Source organism: Barbus barbus (assembly GCF_936440315.1).
Source record: "Barbus barbus genome assembly, chromosome: 40".
Lineage (NCBI taxonomy): Eukaryota > Metazoa > Chordata > Actinopteri > Cypriniformes > Cyprinidae > Barbus > Barbus barbus.
The window spans coordinates 12,111,136-12,133,636 of record NC_136718.1 but is presented as its reverse complement, the minus strand read 5'-3'; the positions used below and the strand labels follow the sequence as shown (position 1 = coordinate 12,133,636).

Here is a 22,501-nt window from a genome sequence, read left to right as displayed (position 1 = left end):
TACACACATGGCATATGTTTTGTATCGGCTTTATTTTTTGTTGATACTTTGTGCTTCCATTCGTCTCTTTGAATTTGAGGCCTGGTCTGTTTTGTGTTTTGAGCTTATGAGAATGTTCATCACCTTTAATTTTGAGTGATAACTGTGAACTGACAGCTTGGGTCCATTTCCTGTGTCTTAGATTTGGTTTTATTTTGTTTGTCATCTGTCTTTCTTTGAGAAACTCTTAAGATCTGGTTGTGCAGCTTTAGTATAAAGCCTGGGTTATGTATTAGAATCTAAAAAATGAATGTGCATTGTGTAATTTCTGCAGCATAAAACCTAAAACAGAATTGCAATCTGTTTGTCTGAGCAGCCCATCGTTGACTTAAGCAATGTCCAGGGGCATTATGCATGCATGGTGGATGACCAAAGGAAAGAAAATTATTACTATTAGAAACCAGTAAAAAACAAATGTGTATAGTGTTTTTCTAATGGTTGAGTTTTTGTTACAAATTCCAACCTATTAAGCAATATCATATAAGCAAGAGTTGAATATTTAGACCAGTAAAGAATAACACAATTGCAAGTATGGTATTGTTTTTATTCAACAGTTCAATAAATAAAAGTTCAAAAATTAGGGGTAACTTAGATTTCAAACAGAATATAGTCAGTTACTTTGCCTATTTTTGGTCCACCAATAGTTCCAAATGAAGCCACAGCAGAATTAACTGATGTGTCTTCAAGGAACAAACAGTTGAGCTCATTCATTCCCAAATTAATTAGTGTGATTGAATTAATTGCTGTCAAATGGAGTATATTTGGAAAGGCTACATATTCGGCAGTAAATATATGCTAAATGTTTGTATCAAAACTAAAGTATACAGTTCCAGTTTTATCAATTTAGCATTTGCGTAAAAACTGAAACATACTTTGGGCTTAAGCGTTTGCATCAAAACTGCAGTATACTTTGTGTTTAAGCGTTCATATTAAAACTGAAGCATAATTTGGGCTGAAGCATTTGCATCAAAACTGAAGTATACTTTGGGTTTACACATTCACATTAAAACTAAAGCATAGTTTAGGATTAAGCGTTCACTAAAACTGAAGCATATATTGGGCTTAAGCATTTGCATCAAAAAACATTTTTTGCAATTCTGTTTTTTTGTGACTACCTTCAAGTACCAAAATAAAATTATTGCTCTACCCTAATAAAAAAAAAGAAACAGGCAGATTCAGTTAGTGCACTATTTTGCAGCAACCTGATCTTGAGCTGTCTGTGCATTGTAAGGCATGTTCAGAACAGGTTCTACAGTGTTTCAGGTCTGTTCTATCACACATGTACTGAGAGATTTCTTTGCTCCTACCCTCCTTTGTTTCAACCATTTCCCTGTCCTCACTTCTGCCACTCTGTTTTCTCTCTGTGCCTCTTCCCCTCTGTTCCTGTGTAGATGCGGGTGGTGAAAGCGTTCCGTAGCTCCCATTACAGCGGAATCGAGAAACCCGCGTCCAGGAATTCCATCCACAACTTCATGGCGCACCCTGAGTTTCTCATCAACGACTTCATCCACAACATCCCGCTGATCGATGACACCGACATTGACGATGAATCGGAGTGGTCGAGGCACAACCAACACTTGCATCCAGCCTTCCGAAAGCCCCCTCCTCCTCCGGTCCAGCATCCGCAGCGTACCCGGCCACCTCCCCGTCCCTACCGCCAGTACAGCCTCCCCGCCACGCCTAACCGCAACAACAACGCCATCGAGAGCGGCGTCTACCACCTGAACCTCCCCACAGGCCCAGACGGGCACTGGACAACCCCCTCTCGACAGCTGTACCCCCTCCTCGCCCTGGAGACCTCTCTATGACTGGCCGCGCTCCAGAGAATAAGACCCTAAGAACTCTGAGGATGCGGACCTGTGCGGGTCAGGCTGGTGGGGGAGGCTTCTACGGACATGTTGTAAGTGGTTGACCCCCAACACTAAGACAGGGTCATCCCAATCATTTGCCCACTACCACCATCCACCGAAAGCACTATCACTCCTCATGTCTCAACAACAGCCCCACAGACACCTCTCCTCTCACCGTGTGGAGAGGAGGCCAGTCTGCTGCATGTCTGTGGTTCCTTTGGATGGACCTGAGAAGGTGAGGAATCCAGACCTGATGGATTTCAGCAGCTCTTTAGTGCTGGTGACTATTGACTTCACAGAATGCAAAGGAATATGTTCCCTACGGGTGGAGTAGGGGTCCATTCACTTTACTTTCTATCGGTGTTACTAAACTCAATATTATTATTATCATGTTTGATTCTTACTATCGCCACCGTCATCCTGAGTGCTCGGATTATCATTGCGATATCACAGAAAACAACTCTTAATACTCTAGTAATGCTTTATGGATTAGCTTTAAAACATTTTATTTATTTATTATTTATTTATTCATTTTATTTATTGTGATCACCCAGATTTTTTTCATTTTCACTTTGTCTATCTCTCTCTCTCTCTATGTGTCTGTGTGTGTGTTGTGTCTGTCCTAAAAGCATAAAAAAGCTAGAAAGTACTAACAAAGCAAAGATAATATTAATTTGAAGCTTAAACTAATTCAATTATAATGCGCCTGCTGATAGCAAAAAGAAGACTAAAACGTCACCACACCATTTTAACGCTCATTGTTTACAGCATTTTATGTAAAAAAAAAAAAGTATTATTTTAGGGTAATTTGTAGCTTCACTCTAAGTGAGAGTAAGCATTTTTAAACAGAAATCATGATCATGATATTTTAAACATTTACGCAACATATTCATGTTTAAAATATACTACAGGGTAGAGGATTTGGGCAATCCCATCACAGCAATTTAATGATCGTGTGTGGGATTTCGGTGGTTTTCCATCTCAGCAATGGCAATCAGCCATCACGACATAATGGCCTTGTTAATATGTTATACCGTGTTCAAAGTAGCTGAAATTGGATTTAAGGATTTCAGTGGGTTTGCCCAGACTCCACATTTAATGGTGTCTTATATTTCTTTCACATAAAAGCCATTAAAATTCATGTTGTGCAGATGACACCAACAAATGCATCAACCCTTTAAACATGTTCAAATAATTATATTTACTCAGTACATGCATATCTGCTGGCCCTTTAAATACATTCACACTCACAGTTGCTTTCCTCATGTGTGTGGAATATTGAGCAGATTGTGAATATCTGCAGACTGTGGTCACCAGGGTAGGGAATCCATCTTCTACTGCCACACCATAGTTAAAAAATATTAAAGATACTAAAGATGGACAATCCGTGAGGGTATCATTACTTTTGCACAATATCAAGGTTCACCATTGACTTTGATAGACACACTGTCTGGCTATTGGTCTATATTTTAGCATTTCAGAACAACAGAACAGTTTTGTTCTGTTTGCACAGAACCAGTAATCCCTATTATATATGTAAAGACATGCATGATTCTCCATGTCAGATGATAGTGTGTTTGATTCAGTTACATTCCATTGACCTTCCACTGATCAGTTGTACCATCCGGGGTTACCTCCTTTTACACCCCATAATCGTCTGGAATGGTACTATCGTTACTATCATACCACTTCAGTCGATGCATTGCAACTTATTACAATCATTTTGGGGAATGAGACCGGCACTTATGCAACAGACTGCCCTGCCCACAGCTCTGTGAAATACGCTTCACGACATGTACATATGGATCTCGAAAAAAAAAACCTTTATCTGTATAGAATACTTTTCTAGATTGTCCAGTTCAAAGAAACTGGCGAATATCGAAAGCAGACAATGCAAGCATGAGCGTCTCTAGATCATGTCATTGCATTGGTCGGTCGTGTCTTTGCGGAGCATGTTGATATCATATTGCTTGCTTTACACCATCATTGTTTGACTTCACTTTTGTCTGTTGATGCTTCACTGTGGCTCTTAAGCGGTTGGTGGACACACGTTTCTCCTCCCAGCGCATCTGTGCTGTCATTAATGTGCTATAGTCCATGCTGATGTTCTCCTCCTGATACTCTGCCCTGTCTGTGGCGTGGAGCCTGGAGGTGGAGCAGTGTTGCACTGCCAATCTGATTACTTGATATATGCCAACAGACACATTGCTTGAAATGGGTTGACTTGTTCTACGACTAGCAGAATGTTTTGTCGTTGGACCTTTAAATGGAAACCCATTTTTAAAGGAATATTCTGGGTTCAGTCCCTGCTTTTGTTTTAAAAAATCCAAAACCTGGGGGATACAGCGAGGCTTACAATGGAAGTGAATGGGGCCAATCCGTAAACATTAAAATACTCATTGTTTCAATAGTATAGCCAGAAGATGCAAACAGTATGAATGTCAACATGTGAAAAATTACTTGCTAACCTTTTCTGTGTAAAATCAAATCCAAATGAACAACTTTTGCCATGATGATGCAACAGCATAAACCATAAAACATAGACCTAAAATGATTGTAAAAATTATTGTTTAAACAGTTTTACAGGTCAAATAATACACATTTTGACAATAGAATTAATGCAAGTGCAATGTTTAGGATTATAATTGTCACATTTTTGCTTTTAAATCCGTCATAAACCATTCAGTTTCATTGTAGGTGCCTCATCGCAACCTCGATTTTGTGCTACTTAATTTATCAGTAATATTATCAATGATTGTCTCTCATTTTCTTTTAAAAGTATTTCTAGTGGTAGTCAACATTATATCACAGATGCTTAACATGCATTGAACCCGGAATATTCCTTGAAGCAAAACTGCGTTAAATCTGCATGAGTGTGTCCGACCTTTCGCTGGGCTCGATCGGGCTTAGACAGTTCCAGTGGAGTCTCTAGTGTCGAGAGCGCTGGCAGGTCTCACAGACTGAACCCATTTAAAGGCCCAGACACAATCAGCAGGCCAAAGTGGTGGTCAGGGAGGACAGGTCAGTGAACCTGCTATGCCATAATAAAGAAACATTTCCTAACCTTATCTTATCCTCAGCAAAGCTTAACTACCAAAATAGGCCTCAAGCTATGCTCGTCTCTTAATAATTTTTAAATCTAACAACTATATCTAAGACGTATACCCTAATCATCGAACTCTCCAGAGAGTGATGATATATATTACAGTGGCATATGTATGGTATCCCTCCTCTCCACCACAACAGACAGCCACTTTATCAAGACTCCTGATAGAGTGACAAATATATATATATGCATATATATATTTAAAAAAAAAGAAGATAACAGATAATCCAAAACTCTGTCGTCTGCCTTCATTTTGTTCCATTCTGTTGTAGAAAAATCACGCAAGGTAAGGTGAAAAAATGTAATGTGAAAAAGAGTAAATAATATACTATATTTAATATAAAAGTTATAAATTATTGTACAACTGCACCATCACTGTACATTTTGCCAAAATGTGCACATGTGCATCTTTTGTTTACGATTTAAGCACATTTTCTTTTGTTTTACTCTATTGTCTCTTCTTCTTTCTTTCTCCCTTTGCTTTTTTGTAAAGAATTAAAATTGAACAGCTTGTACATTATTATGATTACTCTTATTATGACTATTATTATGATTATTGTCTTTTTCCATCAGTACTCTTTTAGCTGATGGAAAAAACAGTTGCACATTCTCCTGAACATACACTTACTGCTCTACAATGGAAAAAAAGAGAAAAAAAAATTAACTATTAAATATATTAATAATTACCTGCCTGTTACTTAAGAGAAAAAAGTATCTATCTATGATGAAAGAATACAGCTGTATACTGTAGACTAAACTGTATGGAAATCTAAGAATTTAATGGGAAAATAAGTCAACACTTTTTGTCTGTATAAAAAATCAAATCAAAGTATTCTACAATAATAACTTTGACCAGTGTCTGTGGTTGTGTTTTATTGTGTGCCTGTGATGATTTCTTCTGCCTGATTACATTGCTTCACAAACTGCCAGAACACCTCTTACTTTAATGGAAATCTTTTTTGGAAAGATGAAATAATTCTGGTTATCATTTTGGGATGGGCAACAAGGTGTCCAACACTTTTGCATCACATATTTCGTATTCTCTAGTTTGTTTTGGTTTTCATTGCAGGTTACTCTGGCCAGGAACTGCCCACTTAGACAGGAAGAGAACATGTGAAGTGATTAACTACCATTTTTTTACATGCCATGGATCTGAAATAAATGATATCAATGGGAGATAATGCTAATGTAACTGTCTTGCTGCCCATGATGGAGCTCTGCTTAATAAGAATATATAATATTTACTATTTGGAGTTGGGATGGTGCAGGGATGCTAGATGAATGCTAGCCAAAACGTCCTGGGTGTACACAATTTAAATTAATTTTGTTTCAAGACAAATTGCTGATAAATACATAAAAAGATAATTACAAAAGATAAAACTGTTTTATGTTATTATAGGCTACTTGGTTTTTGTTATTTGGTAATGGCTTGGTAGATGAGTTTTAAAAATGTCTAGATGATTTGTTTGTGTGTAAATATAGAATACATGAGGCGAGTATCACTGTGTAAACGAGATCTAGGTTTTAACAACGTGTTGACTTAAAAACCTGTAATTAAAGGAATGTGACTTGTCGACACCTTGCATAACTATGTGAACTACTGAAAGAGTCGACTCTTTTTAGTGAACGTAAACAAAAGATTCGAGTCACCGGGAGGAATCGGTGCTCACCACCACTACTTCTATGCTTACAACCAATAAACATTGGGCAGAGCTGAAAGTGCATAGTAGTTTATGTTTTAGTGTAGAAATTATTAATTTCTCACGCAGTTTTTGTATTAATTCGTGAGCTTCTCGAATGCGTCTTTTAAATAATCCATAATCAAAGCTAAGCATCCGTCTCTATGGAGGAGAACCAACCTCTCAATGCATCAGGAACGGTAGAGGTAACATTTTTCTTGATGTTTGATGCTTTTTATTAAACAAACGGAAAAAGTTCATTTTCAAAACACTTTACTGTTTTAATGCTAAAAGAATAAAAAGGAGACGTTGTGTTATTTGTCTTAAAGGGATAGTTAAAGATTATATTTGTTCTTATCATTATATTTACAGGTTTAGCCAGCCTAAATACAAAATATTATAATAAACATCTATTAGAGTGCATTTGACATGTGAAAGAGGAATTAAGCCAGTTCTGTTTTGTAACGCTATAAATAGTTAGGGAGTCTACATATTGGCTGCTCTCACAGAATGTAACGTTAGGTTTGAAAGAACACCACCCCAAACTGCAGTCTTACCTTGGGGATGTTATCATTCCCATCTTTTGTATATAACCAAAACAGAGTTGTTATCCTTAATCCCTGTTTAAAATATATCCATCTCTTGACTATGCAGGAACGAGCTACAAGAACACTTCAAAAGAAATGTAAGATAAGAAAAACAATATATGTATAAATTGAGGATCTTTGTGAATTATGTTCTTGGGACATAAAAAATTATGATTACACATATGATACACAACAATTATATTTGTATGAACTTGAACATATAGGCCTATGTTTCAGTATATAGCACTAACACTCAAGACTCATTTTGATGTTCAGCTCAATATTCTTGATACAAATGTTTAAGCACTATCATATCATGCACATAAAGGCTATTTAACCCTCCTGTTTAGGGTCTCAATAACTCAAAAAAACTATGTTGTATTGCATTTGCCGGCCTCTTAGCAATAAAAGCATATGTATACTCTCAGAAAAAAATTACAAAAGCTGGTACCTGTGCATTATAGGTACTAATGTATGCTTTTAAGGTACAAGTATGGACCCTTTAGGTGCAAGGGTGTACCTTTTGAAAAGGTACCGCCTAGTGACAGATTTTGTACCCTTTTTTCCCCCAAGACTGTATAAGATTACTAAAATGTGATATTATTTGATTCTACATGTACCTTATACATACTTAGGCATCATGTCAACTTTATTAAGTAGGATAATTACTGTTATATATATATATATAAATATCTGTGTGTGTGTGGAGGGAATGTAAAATATGTTGAATGTTTGAAGTGTTCAATAGATTTTTTATGTAATGTTCACTCCCTGTCAGGCTCCTGGCGCAGGGACCGCACAGTGCTTCAACATGAATCATTACGCTACAAAGAAGAGTGTAGCGCAGAGCATGCTGGATGTGGCTCTTCTGATGGCTCAGCTGAAGACAGTGCTGCATTCAGGAGCACAGCACCGCTTCTACGTTCCTCTCATCGCTCTGATCTCTCCGTCCATCTCACTGCAGGTCATTGTTGGCCTCCTGCTTATCTTCATTGGTTAGTTTATGTCTTTGAAAGTATTCTGCTGTGATTTCAAACTGACGTGTTTTCTCTTGCTCCCTTCAGTGAAGTATGACCTGAATGATGTTATCAGCAACTTTTTTTGTATTCTTTACTGTTCTTCTCAACATCTTCATCACAGCATTGGGATTTGAGTCTGGAGGGTGAGCAGAGTAACAGCAAAGTAGCATTAGAAAATAGATTTATACTCATTCTTTCCATCATTTTTATAGTTAAGTTAATTGAGGCAAGGTCTCTATAAGAAATCTGCATGTCTATGAATATCTATCCCTTCTTTATTTCCACTTGGGAATAATTCTCAGACTGTACTAACTTTACATCTCATCCCCTTGTTTCAGGGCTAGTGCAATATTTGAAACTGCACTCGCTCAGACCAGCTCTTTAAACTTCACTGATGACGTATAATGATTGAATTGCCACTCAACCTGCCTTTTCATGTCATCGACATGTATTTACCAAACAACTTACTGGACAATGTACTCCATATCTCAGAAAAAGATCTCATGTGATATTTTGTAATGTTTGGGCAGCACATCTTAACAAACTATGAATTTGTCTTTTTCTCAGTTTATGTGAAAGAGACCTTTTTTTACCAAAGGAACACAATCGAGAAAATAGTCAAATGTTTGTGATTTGTGTGTCCTCTTGTTTATTGCATCTTTCTAGCAACACTGCTGAAAACCTCATTGAAATAAAAACTATTTTAAAACTATTTTAGATTCGTTTAATCAATTAATTTGATTTGAGCCAGCAAAAATGTTTGGGATGCATTCATAAATCAGTTTGCATATGATCTAAAATGAAGAATTAAAAACAGTTTGGGGATGTTTAGAAATATATAAACACACACATACATACATACATACCTAAAATATAAGAAATTAACAACTTAAACTGCGCAAATCCTCAATTATTATAATACACAAGGTAAATATTATAATCCTGCATATGCCTGTATAATTATAGTAGTTTACTGTGGATTGTGTTTCGTTGTAATATGCTTGTGGCCGCTGGGGGTCGCTGTCACAGACATATATAGACCGCTCCAGGCACGTAATGTGGCCGCCATCTTGGAACGGTATTTTTTGACGTCGTTCACCATACTGTAGGTTCGCAGAGAGCCGTTCTGTGCAGGATTGTGGCATCTTTCGAATATTCAATGATTACTATGGTGAATGACGTCAAGTTCACCGCTGCAATATGGCGGAATGTTTACGTATAGCGGCCCATAGAAACAGTCGCTAATGAGGCATCTAGTATATCTATGGTCGCTGTCGCACAGACTCGACTCACTGCAGGAATAACAACATGGCGGGCAATTCAAAAGAGCAGCTGCTGTCTGTGCGAGTTTGCAACACCCTTCAGGTAGTTTACATATCTTCATAGACACACAACGCACAGATAATGACACACTCAATCATTTTCTGATGTTTCGCGAATTCAAAACTGGCTGTTGGGTCTGTAGTAACGTTAGTGTTTTGGGTCTTTGAGGTGCTAACTTAGCTGCTAGTTTTGGAGCTAGCAACAGCTGTGTGTAAGTGTTTACTTAATTAAAATAACAGTTTAAGATATTAGCTTTTTGTCCACAATTCAGGACACCATTTGTGTAATAGAAAAAATACAGTACGTTATCGCTTTTTCTGTCAGGATCAATGTATGCTGCATATGTATCTGATTAGCGAGCTGACAAATACAAGAAAGCAGAGCAAAGTGTCAGTTTATAAGTGTTGTGTTGACTGCTCAGAGTCTGGGCTGTCCTCTGGTGGACGGGCTGTACCTGCAGGAGCCAGATAGTGTGCAGGAGCTCCTCTGCTCCCCTTCATTACACAGGACTGACATCCTCAAGTGGATTTGCGCCAGGTATGATGCCTGATTGACTGTCAGACTTGATTAGAATGATGCCAAATGTGTAGTTTGCAAATCTGTATACTAAAATACCTTGCTTTGTGTGTGTGTGTGTGTGTGTGTTTGTTTTTACAAAGCATTTGTCCACCCCTAAAGGAGAAGTTTTCCACAGTTAAAGCAACTCAGAATGAGGATTTAGTTCAAGGTAATCTTTGGTATGGGTCAAAGACAAAAAAAAAAAAAAGGATTTTCAGGCATCAAAACAATACATTTTAAATTAAAATTTTAAGCTTTAAATTTTGTCCCCCCCCCCCTCCTCCACATACATTAGAATGTGTCTTTAGTTAAAGTTTCTTTTTCTTAGCATAAAATAATGACTATGTACGTTTTTACCATGATTTCCAGAAGACACCCACCATGCCATTCAGTGTAATAGTTTATATACCAAAAACCTTAGAACAAGAATCATTTGATGACATTAAAGGACTCTATATAAGGATCAATAATTGTAATTTAATTGAGATAAAATTATGCCAACTTTTTCTTGTATGTATTTTAATAAGCACAGGTTAGAATAAGTAAGTTGTTTCAATTTTGCACAAGTATATCTGTTACTCTGATATTTGTGACCAAATATTGAAAAAATCACCTTTAAAGTTGTCAAATTAAGTTCTTAGCAATGCATACTACTAATCAAAAATTAAGTTTTGATATATTTACAGTAAGAAATTTACAAAATATCTTCATGGAACATGATCTTTACTTAATATCCTAATGATTTTTGGCATAAAAGAAAAATCAATAATTTTGACCCAAACAATGTCGTTTTGGCTACTGCTATAAATATACCCCAGCGACTTAAGACTTGTTTTGTGGCCCAGGGTCACATTTATTTATTTATTTGCAAAGAGAAGCTCCAACAAAAGCTCGGTCTGCTCTTTCAAATTGTTTTGTTATTTTGTTATGCTTATTGTTCAATATATGGTTATATATGCTTATTGTTTTGTTGTGCTTTCTCTTTCGCATGCAGAACTTGCACGGTTTGGTTATAAAATGATGTTATGTAAAGCTAACGACCAGAATTTAATCAAGGTATGTTTCAGAATTTAATCAAGTTATACAATGCTAATCTTTTTTACTGTCTAGTACATTTTATGTAAAGAGCAGAATAGAGATTACTCTGAAATGTTTTTGAAAATTTGATCTTTTCATTTTCACATGCACCTTTAGCAACACTGCTGAAAATGTATTAACATAATTGAACATGCAAAAATGTTTGGGACAGATTGATACTTGGCTATGAACAGCTATTCTTATCTAATCATTTTAAATGTATTATCTAAAACAGAATTAATTAATGTGTCCTGTTGTGTCTGCTATATTTTCAGGGTCTTGCACCACCATTACAGCAGCTGAGGTTTCTGGAGCAGCTTCTAATGGTCATTCAAGCAGACTCCTCCATAAACTCTAGGTATCTGCCTTTTGCAGTTTTTTGTAACATTGATTTAACATCAACATTTACTCCTGCCCTCCTAAGGCCCTGCAATAATTTAATGTGGTCTTGTGTGTTTTGATGGATGTAGGCAGAACTCATCCTCTGGTGATGAGAGTGTGAGGAACGATGATCTTCTTCGGGAGCTAATGGTTCAGGATCACTTATCAGACCTGGATATGCTCCTGAATCCAGTCTGCAACCCGTGGTCTGCGCATATCCGTGAATATCTAATACGCACACAGTCAACTCACAACAAAATCAACGGAAAACAGCACAGTAAACCCAGTGATTTCATAAACAGGTCTGTATGATTGTTATTCACCTATGTACGTTTTCAACTGTTGTCTTTAACACAGTTGTTATGTACTGCCATTGAAGGAGTGATCAACAGTCCCGACTAGGAAGTCATGGAGAAGAAAGCCTGACAGAGACCATGGCGCTGCTGCAGTCTACGCAGAGCTCATTAGACGAGCTCCACAAAGAAGTAGGACAATCATGTGCCGTTTTTTCACATCTGATATAATGTGTTTGGTTTCTATAGTAATATCATGATGCTCTCTGTTCCTCAGTGTAAGTTCCTAAAGTCACATCCGTCAGGTTCGGCAGCTGTTCTGTCCCCCTGTGCATTGAAAGTGGCCATCTCAGACATGTCTCAGCTCATGACGGCTTTTGGACACATCTACAACACAGACTTTAAGGCGTACTGCCAAAGAACCCCTCCGGCCCTCAATTCTGGCACTGTTGTGTTTCAGTCCGTACATCAGCTCCTGCACACCTGTAATATGGTAAAGCATACTACATCATTTATCTGCAGTAACTTAAAGAGAAAAGTAAAGATTTTTATTTATTTGTTTATTTTTTGTAGCTGAAATCATGGTCCTTGGTAATGCATGAAATACAAGTCAGTGGTTACTGTCACTTTGAGAGTAAAAAAAAAACTAAACAAATTAGGGGACACAAAATTGAATACCTATGGCTCCTGACAATATATTGAGGTCTCATGAAGCCAAATCATTGGTCTGTGCAGGAAACTGAATATTAATACCTGTAATCCATTCTGAGTTTGCATGTTTTTATAGGAGCAAATGGAAAGCTTCTTGGCAGAATGCAATAATTTTGCAAGAGAATGCCAACCTTTTGCAAGTGCACCCAAAGGATTCTTGGGGAAATACAATACTTTTGCAAAAGCATGAAGAGAGTTTTGAATTACATGGTTGGATACTCTCTGGACAGCCCTTCTTTTCATATTCAAATACAAATGTTTTGCAAATTCTTCATTTACGTTTCAGGAGCTGGAGGCTATTAAGCAGCTGTCTGAAACCTCATCGTTTCTCACACAAACCGTGCAACAGCTGCAGACAGACAAGCAGTACTGGTCTAAAGGGGAGATGCACACGCTGCGTGAGTGTTTTCTTGGATATCTTGGATTTGAGTGAAATTTTATGCACAAACTTCTAAATAACATGCTTGTTTTTTTGGGGGGGGGTTTAGCCGAACGGTTGGAGGAGCTAAAGAACAGATATGAGGCTTTTCTCTCCCTTCACCAATCATAACCTCAAGGATTAAGCAAAAATCTACAACCTCCAGCTTGGATTTTAATTAGTGTTAAACATAACCAATCAGACCACTTATTTACATATTCAGGACTGTTCCCATAGCACTTTATGATTTATAACACCACTGTGCCATTCACTGTTGAGCAGATTTATACTAGGAATAAATAAATAACTTTTTCAAAGTTTTGAACTCCAAGACATTGATCAATAAGGGTTTCACTTATAAAACTTCTAATAGAATACTCCTAAACAGCTATAAACTATAATCCTCTTTCTTTACAAAAGCCTGTGATTTAGTATGTGCAGTAGCAAACACAAATGTGCCAGTGTTTGATTTGTAATCATATGTCATGACCTGTTTCTTTTTTTAAAATAAAGGCTCATCTTCTAGAAACACAATCTGTTTTTAGTTTATAGATAATTTACGTTTGTGTAAACGAGTTAAATTTTGAAGTCTAAAAGACTAAAGTCTGTTCACACATTGGTGACACGAATGGGAGGGCTTTTCTCTCAATGTTTAAAAGCACATCTTTTGGAGAGAGCCAGGAGTTTTAGTGTAAAACACTTCTCAGGCTGAGCTATTATGTTTGTGAGCTTTCTGTAAACATTTCTTTTGCTAAACAAAACCTGAAGAAAATGGAGAATCAAGACCATAATCAAAGTGGAGAGGTGAGCAATAGATGTGTGCTTTCTAATCATTTTCTTGTTTGTTAAATATGCTGCACAGTGAGGCAGTAATATATGCTTTATATGAATTAGTTAGTTAAATATCTGGTTTTGTTACATGCAAGCAGACTGTCCACAAGACAACATCCCCTTGATAGCACCTAAGTGATGCTCATACTTCTGTTGCGGAGGTCCTTCAGATGTGTGTACAAGCAGTGCTGTGTGAAGTTTGATATTTGCTTAAGCTGTCAGTGATACTGTCCTATGGAAAGAACTTGACTTGCTTGAGGAACAGACATCTTTCAGCCTAAATGTGCCAGATTTAAACATTTATGATACATTTTCATGAGTTGTGCTCGTTCACATTTCTTACACTCATTAACTACTACTTTTCTATTTCCTAATTACATTTTCTTGAGTGGACAGGTCAATGAATGTTATTATACTCACTCCCTGTCAGGCTCCTGGCGCAGGGACCGTATAGCGTCGCTTCAACATGAATCATTACGCTACTAAGAAGAGTGCAGCGCAGAGCATGCTGGATGTGGTTCTTCTGATGGCCAACTCCTCTCAGCTGAAGACAGTGCTGCATTCAGGAGCACAGCACCGCTTCTACGTTCCTCTCATCGCTCTGATCTCTCTGTCCATCTCACTGCAGGTCATTGTTGGCCTCCTGCTCATCTTCATTGGTTAATTATTATTTCTGGAAGGATTTTTTTGTCTGCTGTAGTTTCATTTATGTAACGATGTGTTTTCTGCTGTTCCCTTTAGTGACGTATGACCTGAATGATGTAAAGAAACAGCCGAGGCTTAACACGATGAATAATATGGCCATTGTTTTTGTGTTCTTTACTGTTCTTATCAACATCATCATAACAGCATTAGGACTCGAGTCTGGAGGGTGAGCAGAGTCTCATTAGCGAATGACATTATTTTCCAGACAGGAATTTGTCAAATTGTAATGTATTCATAAATTGAATTCAAAATCATGAATATTTTTTTCTGGACATCTATACTTTAGTCTTTACCATACATGAATTCTAATAATGTACTTAACTTTACTGACTATACATCTCTTCTTTTTCAGAACCAGCATCTGATAATGCAGTCCCTCTGAAAAATATAAGGACTGTTCACATATATTTACACAAGTTTTGTTATTTATACTTTTACCAAATTTCTGAGTTGCTACCATTGACTGTAATTGTCAAAAACTTTTTTTTGCCATCCTTTTGATCCATCCAGATATTATCATGTATGGTTTTTGATGTTTTTATGGATACCTTCACTTTGATAAAGCACTGAGTAATATCTTAGTTAATGTGTAATTTGACATTTTTTAAAGACAGTACATGTTTTTGAAGCAAACATTGGGAATTTAAGAAGTGTTTGGACATTTTTGTGGTCAATCGCTTTGTAAAATGAGAAACGCTTTAGTTTAAACATGTCTTTATCTAGTAACAATTCTCATAATGATATTCACACATTGTATGTGTGGCTTAGGTTGTAAAAAAAAAAAAAAAACTTTTGGCTACACATACACATATATATATATATATATAAAAATTAAAAAAGCATTTTGGTAGTGTTTAAATGTCAGGGACAAACTGCAAGAGGAAAGTAATGAATTAAATTGGTTTAATAAAAAATGTATACCCTTAATAATTTTCCATAATAGAAAAAAGGCACTTAAAGCTTATTATATTGTGAATATAATCTTGGCTGAAGGCGTTGTTGCATTGTGCCCAACAATGGCCTTTAGCTGTAACTATTATTCACAAATTAGCAAAAGCTTGTCTACTTTATTGCTCGAATCTCTTCAGTTTTAAATTCAGCACCTTAGAATTTATTTAAAAAGAGGGTTCGACACTGAAAACAGAAAATTGGAACAGTGTAGCAAGTAGTGCGCTACACAATGGCACATGAACACAAGAGCTAAATGCATGGCCACAGCAAAAGGATTTTACATACAATTCATGAGAAAATAAGCTTTAAAGACACTTAAATGCCCCAATGATAAAAAAAAAAAATAATCTGAATTTTCTCAATATGGATAGGCTTCCACATCTGTACCTGACTGATTATAAAAATGTACAAAGCAAGTTTTTGGATACAACTTTATACATTATGCACCTGTTACTGGTTGTACGACAACTGGTACGAAACCTCACAATCTGTACTCACACAGAATATTATTTGCTCTTATTCCAGGCTATATTTTTGTTCTTGTAAAGAATCAGTTTCGTTTGGGGCTGATGAACATATTTAAAACATCTCACTGTTCCTCTACTTAATGTTTTTAAAGGGGGTCTCCTCTGCAGGCTCCATAGATGTGTATACATAATAAAGAAACACAGCAATGATAAGAAACACCAAGACACAAAGCCAGCCCGGCACACCTCCAGATTTTTTTTGACATTTGCTGGTGTCTGGACTGGATTGACCATGCTGCATGGATTTGGAGACTGGCGGGCCTGGCCGAGAAGAACTCTGATAGGATGAGCAAGTTGGGCTGATAATGGGCCTTCAAAATAGACAGGAAGGACATTTAATTTATTTTCAGGTATATTACAGTATTATTGAGAAATTGTAGTAACGTATTTTAGGAGAAGACGAAAATAAGATCAAACACTGTTAAATAATATTGTTAAAACAAAAACGCACTCATTGTTATAGCCTTCATCTCTGTAATCAGTCGGCTTTGACCTCCGTATGCTGTGGAGAGATGGCATATATCCAGTTAGCATTTTGATGAAAACCACTTTTAAGCTAAAACAGATGAAAAAGGAACAACTGAATCTCACTCGTGGGCAAAATCGGCATCGGTGACCTTTGACCTCCTTGTGCTGGGGAGAGCGTACACATACAATTACTGTAAGTATATAAGGATATGTGTGATCTCAGCTAGACATTTTGATAGAAGTTATGATTTCAGGTTACTGCTTAAAGGAACTCTCCACTTTTTTTTAAAACGCTTATTTTCCAACTCCCCAAGAGTTAAACAGTTTACCGTTTTTGAATCCATTCAGCCGATCTCTGGGTCTGGCGGTAGCACTTTTAGCGTAACTTAGCATAGATCATTGAATCTGATTAGACCATTAGCATCTCGCTCAAAAATGACTAAAGAGTTTAGATATTTTTGTTATTTAAAACTTGACTTTGTTTACGTACCATGGGTGCACCAGGCACAATGACATTATGCAGCGCCTGAAAGTAGTCCCCAGCTAAGTAACTAGTTATGATATAGCTGGGGACTACTTTCAGGTGCTGTGTAATATCACTGCGCCTGCTGCACCCATGGTATGTAAACAAAGTTCCTTGATTATTACACTGGAATGAGAGTATAGTTCCTAGCCATATCGGCCTAGAAAATCGCAACTTTTCATTTTCCGTCAGTCTTAGTACACGATGTAACTACAGAAGAGTCAAGTTTTAAATAACAACCATGTCTTTATGAATTTAAGACTTTCTGCTCTGATTCAAGACCCTTTTAATGCCTTAAATTGTGGAAGGGCAAATTAAGACTTTTTAAGATCTGCAGAAAAAAACCCATAACATAGTTAGGAAAATGAAATACTTACACATCACCAGATCCAGATCCATCGTACATGCTCAGTTGTGGCTGCCGAATTTGAAAAATGGCATAATTATAATTATAATAGAGCAGTTATCCTTCAAGTCAAGTTCAGTTTTTACTTACGGGCTGATAGGTAATATATTCCACTTCCTCCTCTGTGAAAACAAAAGCAAATTTTACAAGTGTAATTCTACACCTTTAATATGGGGAATGTCAAAGCCTGTCTTTTTTTTTTAAGAGAAGCCTTACGTTCTTCTCGGTAGAATGTCTTGTTAGACGAGGAAGGCGTAGCCTTTTTGGTCATGGCTTCATTCAGTTTCTTTTCATAGAGCTTCCGTGTGGATTCTGCAAATACAAAACCGCCACCAAATCACAGCACAACTTTTCCGAGAATCATTGACAAAAAACATGCTCTAACATGCTTTCCTGAGCTAATGATACATTTAATGAATAAAAATGAAACGTTTTAAATAAAAAAACGTTTCATTTTTACACACTTTTAATTTTTTAAAATATTTTTTATAACTATAATGTTAACTTATTAAAGACTAAAGGCTTATTATTACATACCTACTATGGGTCCATGTTTAATGCCATATTCATCCAACAGCTGACTGACCTCCTTATCAGATTTTCCACTTAATAAGGACATATCTGCAACAACAGGATTTATGTAAAGGTTTAAGATTTAAAACTGATGACTCATAATAATGTTCTAGCATGTAGGTAACTAGTAGGCCTACTGGTTGACTGAGAAAAGTAACGTAAAACCGTAAAACAAGATTATTTTATCTCTAAAGAGAGTCTGAAAGAACAAAATCAATCTCTCATAGAGAGATACAACAACCAGCACTGCGTAAAAATAAACAAAGGTACTTCAGTGTCAGACTGCTACAGCATCTGGGGCTGAATGCCACACATGTGCAGCGTGCAACAGCTGTAAACTTTGAGAGCTACTCTGGACAAAAGACACGTCCAACGCAAAGATCAAGCGAACATGGCATCTTCTGTCAGATTAAAGCGAAAGCATTTGAGAGAAAAGGACCACTAAAGCGTTTTTCAGGCGAACAAAAGGTCAGAGTAAGGGATTTCTTAGATCGAGCTAGCAAGCGAAGCCACTGACACAACGCGTTTAGCATGACTTACGATAGAAGAATCAGCAATAGCAATCGTTTCGTCTATTTTGTCACCTACATATACATTTTTTATGTTTAAAAATAAAAAATTGTCATAATTGAATTAAGTTACCTTTAACGATCTCAGGACGATAAAAGGGCGCTTTCCTGAGCTGAAGGAGGAGACACGCATCACTTCCTAGGTGTGTTCACTAGGCGTGTTGGGTTTTTTACAATCATTTATATATATATATATATATTAATTATTATTTAACTCACTGAAAGCAAAATGTTGTGCAAAGCGACAAAATTGGCGCCTTTTACAACAGCATAGCTTACTTATGTATAAAGACCCATAAATACAGTCTGAAGAAACGCAAGAAATATATTGTAAAAAAAAAAAAGTAAAAAAATACATTTTTTTTTTTCAAAACGATCAAAATTGACAGTAAAGACTTTTACATTGTTACAAACGATTTCCATTTCAAATACATACAGTTTTTTTCTTTCTTTCTTCTATTCGTCAAAGAATTGTGAAAAATACGTATCACAGTTTCCACAAAAATATTAAGTGGCAGAACTAATACTTTTTTTTCCGAATGCCAAATCATGTAATTAATCATATATCAGTATATTAGTATGATTTCTGAAGCATCACGTGACACTGAATTTTCAACATCCATTAGTCTTCAGTATTGCATCACAGGATTAAATTACATTTTAAAATATAATACAATATTTAAAAATTACAATTGTGATAATATTTCTCAATATAATATTTTTACAGTATTTTCGATCAAATAAATCCAGCCATAATGAGAATAAGAAACTTCTTTCAAAAACATTAAAAAAAAAAAAAATTACCCACCACAAACTTTTGAACGGTACTGTAATTGCAACTGTACTGAATCCAAAAACATATTTATTTTATATAAATTAATATATATAAATAAATTAGGGTCCTTTTTGAAGCTTGAATTCTTCAGTCAAGATTCTCATTGCAATTTTATGAAGAAAAAAATCATTAATAAAACAATAGTCTACAATTTTTGGGTGACCCGGCCAGACATGTGTAACCCACATTAATATATGGTTAAAAATGAGTATAGCTGATTACATAACGGCATTGATTCACAATATAATAATATGAAGATAAACATAATACACTATAGTTAATAAATAAATAGACTGAAATATACAGTTCATTAAGAGTCTATAGGGAATTTGAATGAAAACATGTCTGTTAGGAATATACTGACGCGTCCCCTTTAAGAGAATCTCTCGCGCGCGTCAAACCAGAAAGCAACGGCAGAGAGAGAGATTAAAGATATTAATGAGTGAAATAATTCATCAAAAAGTTGATTTTAAGAAACCAAAAGAGAACAAAGACAATATATACCTGATCGCGGACCTGAAGGGAACTTGTTTGAATTAGAAGGCACAAAAAAAAACCAAGAAAAACTGCTCTGTGACGAATAAGGAGAGGACTCACGATCTCGAGCTTTATCCTCATTTGACTGCGTTTCATCTGCAAACAGACCGATTGCACGCGCTGGACTGTCGGTAAACTCACCGGATCACGGATTGAACAGGACATCAACCTTTCTCTTTATTTTTTTTTTCTTTTCCTTCCACATTTTTTTTTTATTATTGAATTGAACTGAACTAACGTTACATCACAACTGAACAGAATTGAACTGAAGTGCTACAGACATTTAGGTTGTATATTGTTTTACTTTGTGTTTTATGTGATGACATAACATGTGATTGTTTATTTTGTTTATTTTGAGTTTGATGAACTTGTCTTACCTGTAGGGGAAAAAAATAGCAGCCTTAATAGATCATCAAATACGTGGATCCACTGCACTAAACTAATTAATTTATTATTTATAACTATTTATACTTATTAAAAACAAAACTAATAGGAAAGAAGATTTTACTGATATAATATTTCTAAGATTTTTCTTAAATAACTTGTATGTATAATATAGTTTGCTTCTTAGTAAAGTGCCGGCTTCTTTGTAACTTATTCAGGTCTCCAGTCTGATTTTCCGACAGATCGGAATTTGTTACACACGTGTAAAAATCCGATCTGAGCCACTTCCAAATGTGGATTTTAATCGGATACACACCCAATATCTGGACATCCGACCTACGTTAAACACACATATCCGACATTGCAACTAGGAGAAAACCCAAACTTTGTTTTCGCGTTGTCATGGACAGACAGGATGACGTGATTCACTGTTATGCATCTCTGAAGGGAAGTTCTTTCCTTTTATACGAACTAAATTGCCTAAGCTACCTGCAGAGGTGGAAAGAGTAAGAAAATATTTTACTCAAGTAAAATTTAATTAAGGTAATGGTACTTTTACTTAAGTACAAGTAAAAGAACCAGTCTAAAAATCTACTCAAGTAAAAGTAAAAAGTAGCTCATTTAAAAATTACTTAGTTACTTTTTAACAGTGGGAGGGAGGCAACAATTGGATAGGCCAAGGGAGTCAAACTTAGTTCCTGGAGGGCCACAGCCCTACAACAGTATAGATATAACCCTAATTAAACACTTCTGATCTAGCTTGCTAACAAAATTTCTTGTTTATTGAACTGTTGTAAAATATATATATATATATATATATATATATATATATATATACTTTATATATGTAATCATGCTGATTTTTGGAGAAAAACGCCACTCTTCGTGTGATATTGATTTACTATATGAAATTATATAAATATACATTTTCTGCACCTATATCTTCAATTTTGTGATAATTTTAAATGTATTTTAACAGACTGAATCACGCAGTGAAAGAACACACTAAATGCACGTGCACTAGTCTAATCTACTAGACTTCACACACGGTAGGAGGAGTGTTTTGTTTGGTTTTTGGCTAATTACTGATAATGTCAAATCGCACATCATTAAAACAACAATTACGATATTATCGCTGTCTTTTTGGCTAATTTGTGCAAAACCTTTTGCCAAACTGCCAAAGCGTCATTTTAACCACCAATGCAATGATGCAAGTATTTACCTCTACATGCCTGTGAAGGGTTGATGTCGAGATTTTATAAACTGCTAGTTTGGTCTCCATAGGCAAACACAGTTTACACTGAATAATAGAGCACAAACATGGCCAGGGGTTCACTTCATTTTCTTCCGAGTTCAACTTCAGCAGAATACGACGGGTTCTGGTTTTCAGCTCGGTCTGCACCACTAACGCCTGTCTTGTCCGTCTGCATCTCTTTCTTTTGATTTTAGCGCCAGTTTGTTCTCCTGCCCATTATTTACTGCAGCAGTTTCCAGGGAGCGTTTTTTGTTTGTTTGTTTTTTACTCAGTAATGAATGCGTTTTAAAATGTAGAGAAGTACAATACTTCAAACAAAATATACTTCAGTAAAAGTAAAATGACAGATTTTAAAAGTTACTTTAAAAAGTAGAATTACACAGAAAAAAGCTACTCAAATTACAGGAACGCGAGTAAATGTAATTCGTTACTTTCCACCTCTGGCTACCTGTGTAAATTGCTTTTGGTGAGGAAAAAGCCAGTCAAATCATAATGGCCGTCACAAGGTGGTCAAAACTTTCCTTAACAGGAGCCTCACAAGGAGGGGCCTGCAGTAATAAACAGACCCAGGGCCCTGGAAACCATAGTTATGACCAGTGTTGGGTGTAACGCATTACAAAGTAACGCGTTACTGTAATTAAATTACTTATCCACTGAAAAAGTAAAGTAAGGGATTACTGTTCATTTTTAGGTAATTTAATTACAGTTACTTATAAAGTACTTGCGTTACATACAGTAAATAATTTCAACAGTTCTAAAAGCAATATTGAATTTGAAATCTAAATTTACCGTCTAAAGATATTGAATGCAGCGGCTTTAACCCTCCGCGTGCGGGTGCGTTCACTTTCAGATTTTCCTGATTCACAGAGAAACCTTAAATACTCAAATCAGGGCCG

General features: G+C 36.1%; 4 protein-coding genes across 14 annotated transcripts in view; 3 read left to right on the top strand and 1 right to left on the bottom strand.

The window, feature by feature from the left end:
* LOC306859701 (plasma membrane calcium-transporting ATPase 3-like) overlaps positions 1-1,847 on the top strand; it is a gene marked incomplete at both ends in the record, with an annotated part of 43,824 nt that extends 41,977 nt beyond the window's left edge. For 2 of the 3 annotated variants that reach the window (XM_079400895.1, XM_079400894.1), the window contains one exon: positions 1,431-1,847. In XM_079400895.1, coding sequence (XP_079257021.1) covers positions 1,431-1,847 — 417 coding nt within the window. The remainder of the gene's footprint in view (positions 1-1,430) is intronic. The other variant, XM_079400896.1, reaches the window with a different exon arrangement.
* Positions 1,848-6,638: 4,791 nt separating this feature from the next.
* Positions 6,639-8,985, top strand: LOC306859337 (uncharacterized protein). Its single transcript, XM_079400341.1, has 5 exons — positions 6,639-6,880; positions 7,329-7,359; positions 8,040-8,225; positions 8,326-8,423; positions 8,619-8,985. Exons 1-4 carry the CDS (start codon positions 6,839-6,841, stop codon positions 8,412-8,414), a joined length of 348 nt encoding a protein of 115 aa, XP_079256467.1. The 5' UTR covers positions 6,639-6,838; the 3' UTR covers positions 8,415-8,423; positions 8,619-8,985.
* A 342-nt stretch (positions 8,986-9,327) lies between these two features.
* LOC306859830 (HAUS augmin-like complex subunit 7) lies at positions 9,328-15,235 on the top strand. Of its 3 annotated transcripts, XM_079401148.1 has the most exons (13): positions 9,341-9,645; positions 10,025-10,140; positions 10,263-10,330; positions 11,156-11,217; positions 11,514-11,596; positions 11,709-11,921; positions 11,999-12,104; positions 12,190-12,405; positions 12,910-13,021; positions 13,112-13,845; positions 14,303-14,500; positions 14,614-14,743; positions 14,930-15,157. In XM_079401148.1, exons 1-10 carry the CDS (start codon positions 9,589-9,591, stop codon positions 13,171-13,173), a joined length of 1,095 nt encoding a protein of 364 aa, XP_079257274.1. In that variant the 5' UTR covers positions 9,341-9,588; the 3' UTR covers positions 13,174-13,845; positions 14,303-14,500; positions 14,614-14,743; positions 14,930-15,157. The 3 variants fall into 3 exon arrangements, with proteins under 3 accessions (XP_079257275.1, XP_079257274.1, XP_079257273.1); XM_079401149.1 differs by lacking the exon at positions 13,112-13,845 and having other exon boundaries at positions 9,328-9,645; positions 14,930-15,235; XM_079401147.1 differs by having other exon boundaries at positions 13,112-14,500.
* Positions 15,236-15,278: 43 nt separating this feature from the next.
* Positions 15,279-21,781, bottom strand: LOC306859829 (emerin-like). 7 transcript variants are annotated; one of them, XM_079401141.1, is made up of 8 exons: positions 18,668-18,756; positions 17,990-18,073; positions 17,669-17,764; positions 17,543-17,574; positions 17,424-17,464; positions 16,647-16,688; positions 16,507-16,557; positions 15,279-16,366 (listed from the first exon to the last, which is right to left on the bottom strand). In XM_079401141.1, the coding sequence occupies exons 2-8, from the start codon at positions 18,069-18,071 to the stop codon at positions 16,129-16,131; spliced, it is 582 nt and encodes a 193-aa protein (XP_079257267.1). In that variant the 5' UTR covers positions 18,072-18,073; positions 18,668-18,756; the 3' UTR covers positions 15,279-16,128. The 7 variants fall into 7 exon arrangements, with proteins under 7 accessions (XP_079257267.1, XP_079257270.1, XP_079257268.1 ...); XM_079401142.1 differs by lacking the exon at positions 18,668-18,756 and adding an exon at positions 21,573-21,781 and having other exon boundaries at positions 15,461-16,366; XM_079401143.1 differs by lacking the exon at positions 18,668-18,756 and adding an exon at positions 19,934-20,060 and having other exon boundaries at positions 15,461-16,366.
* Between the last annotated feature and the right edge of the window lie 720 nt (positions 21,782-22,501).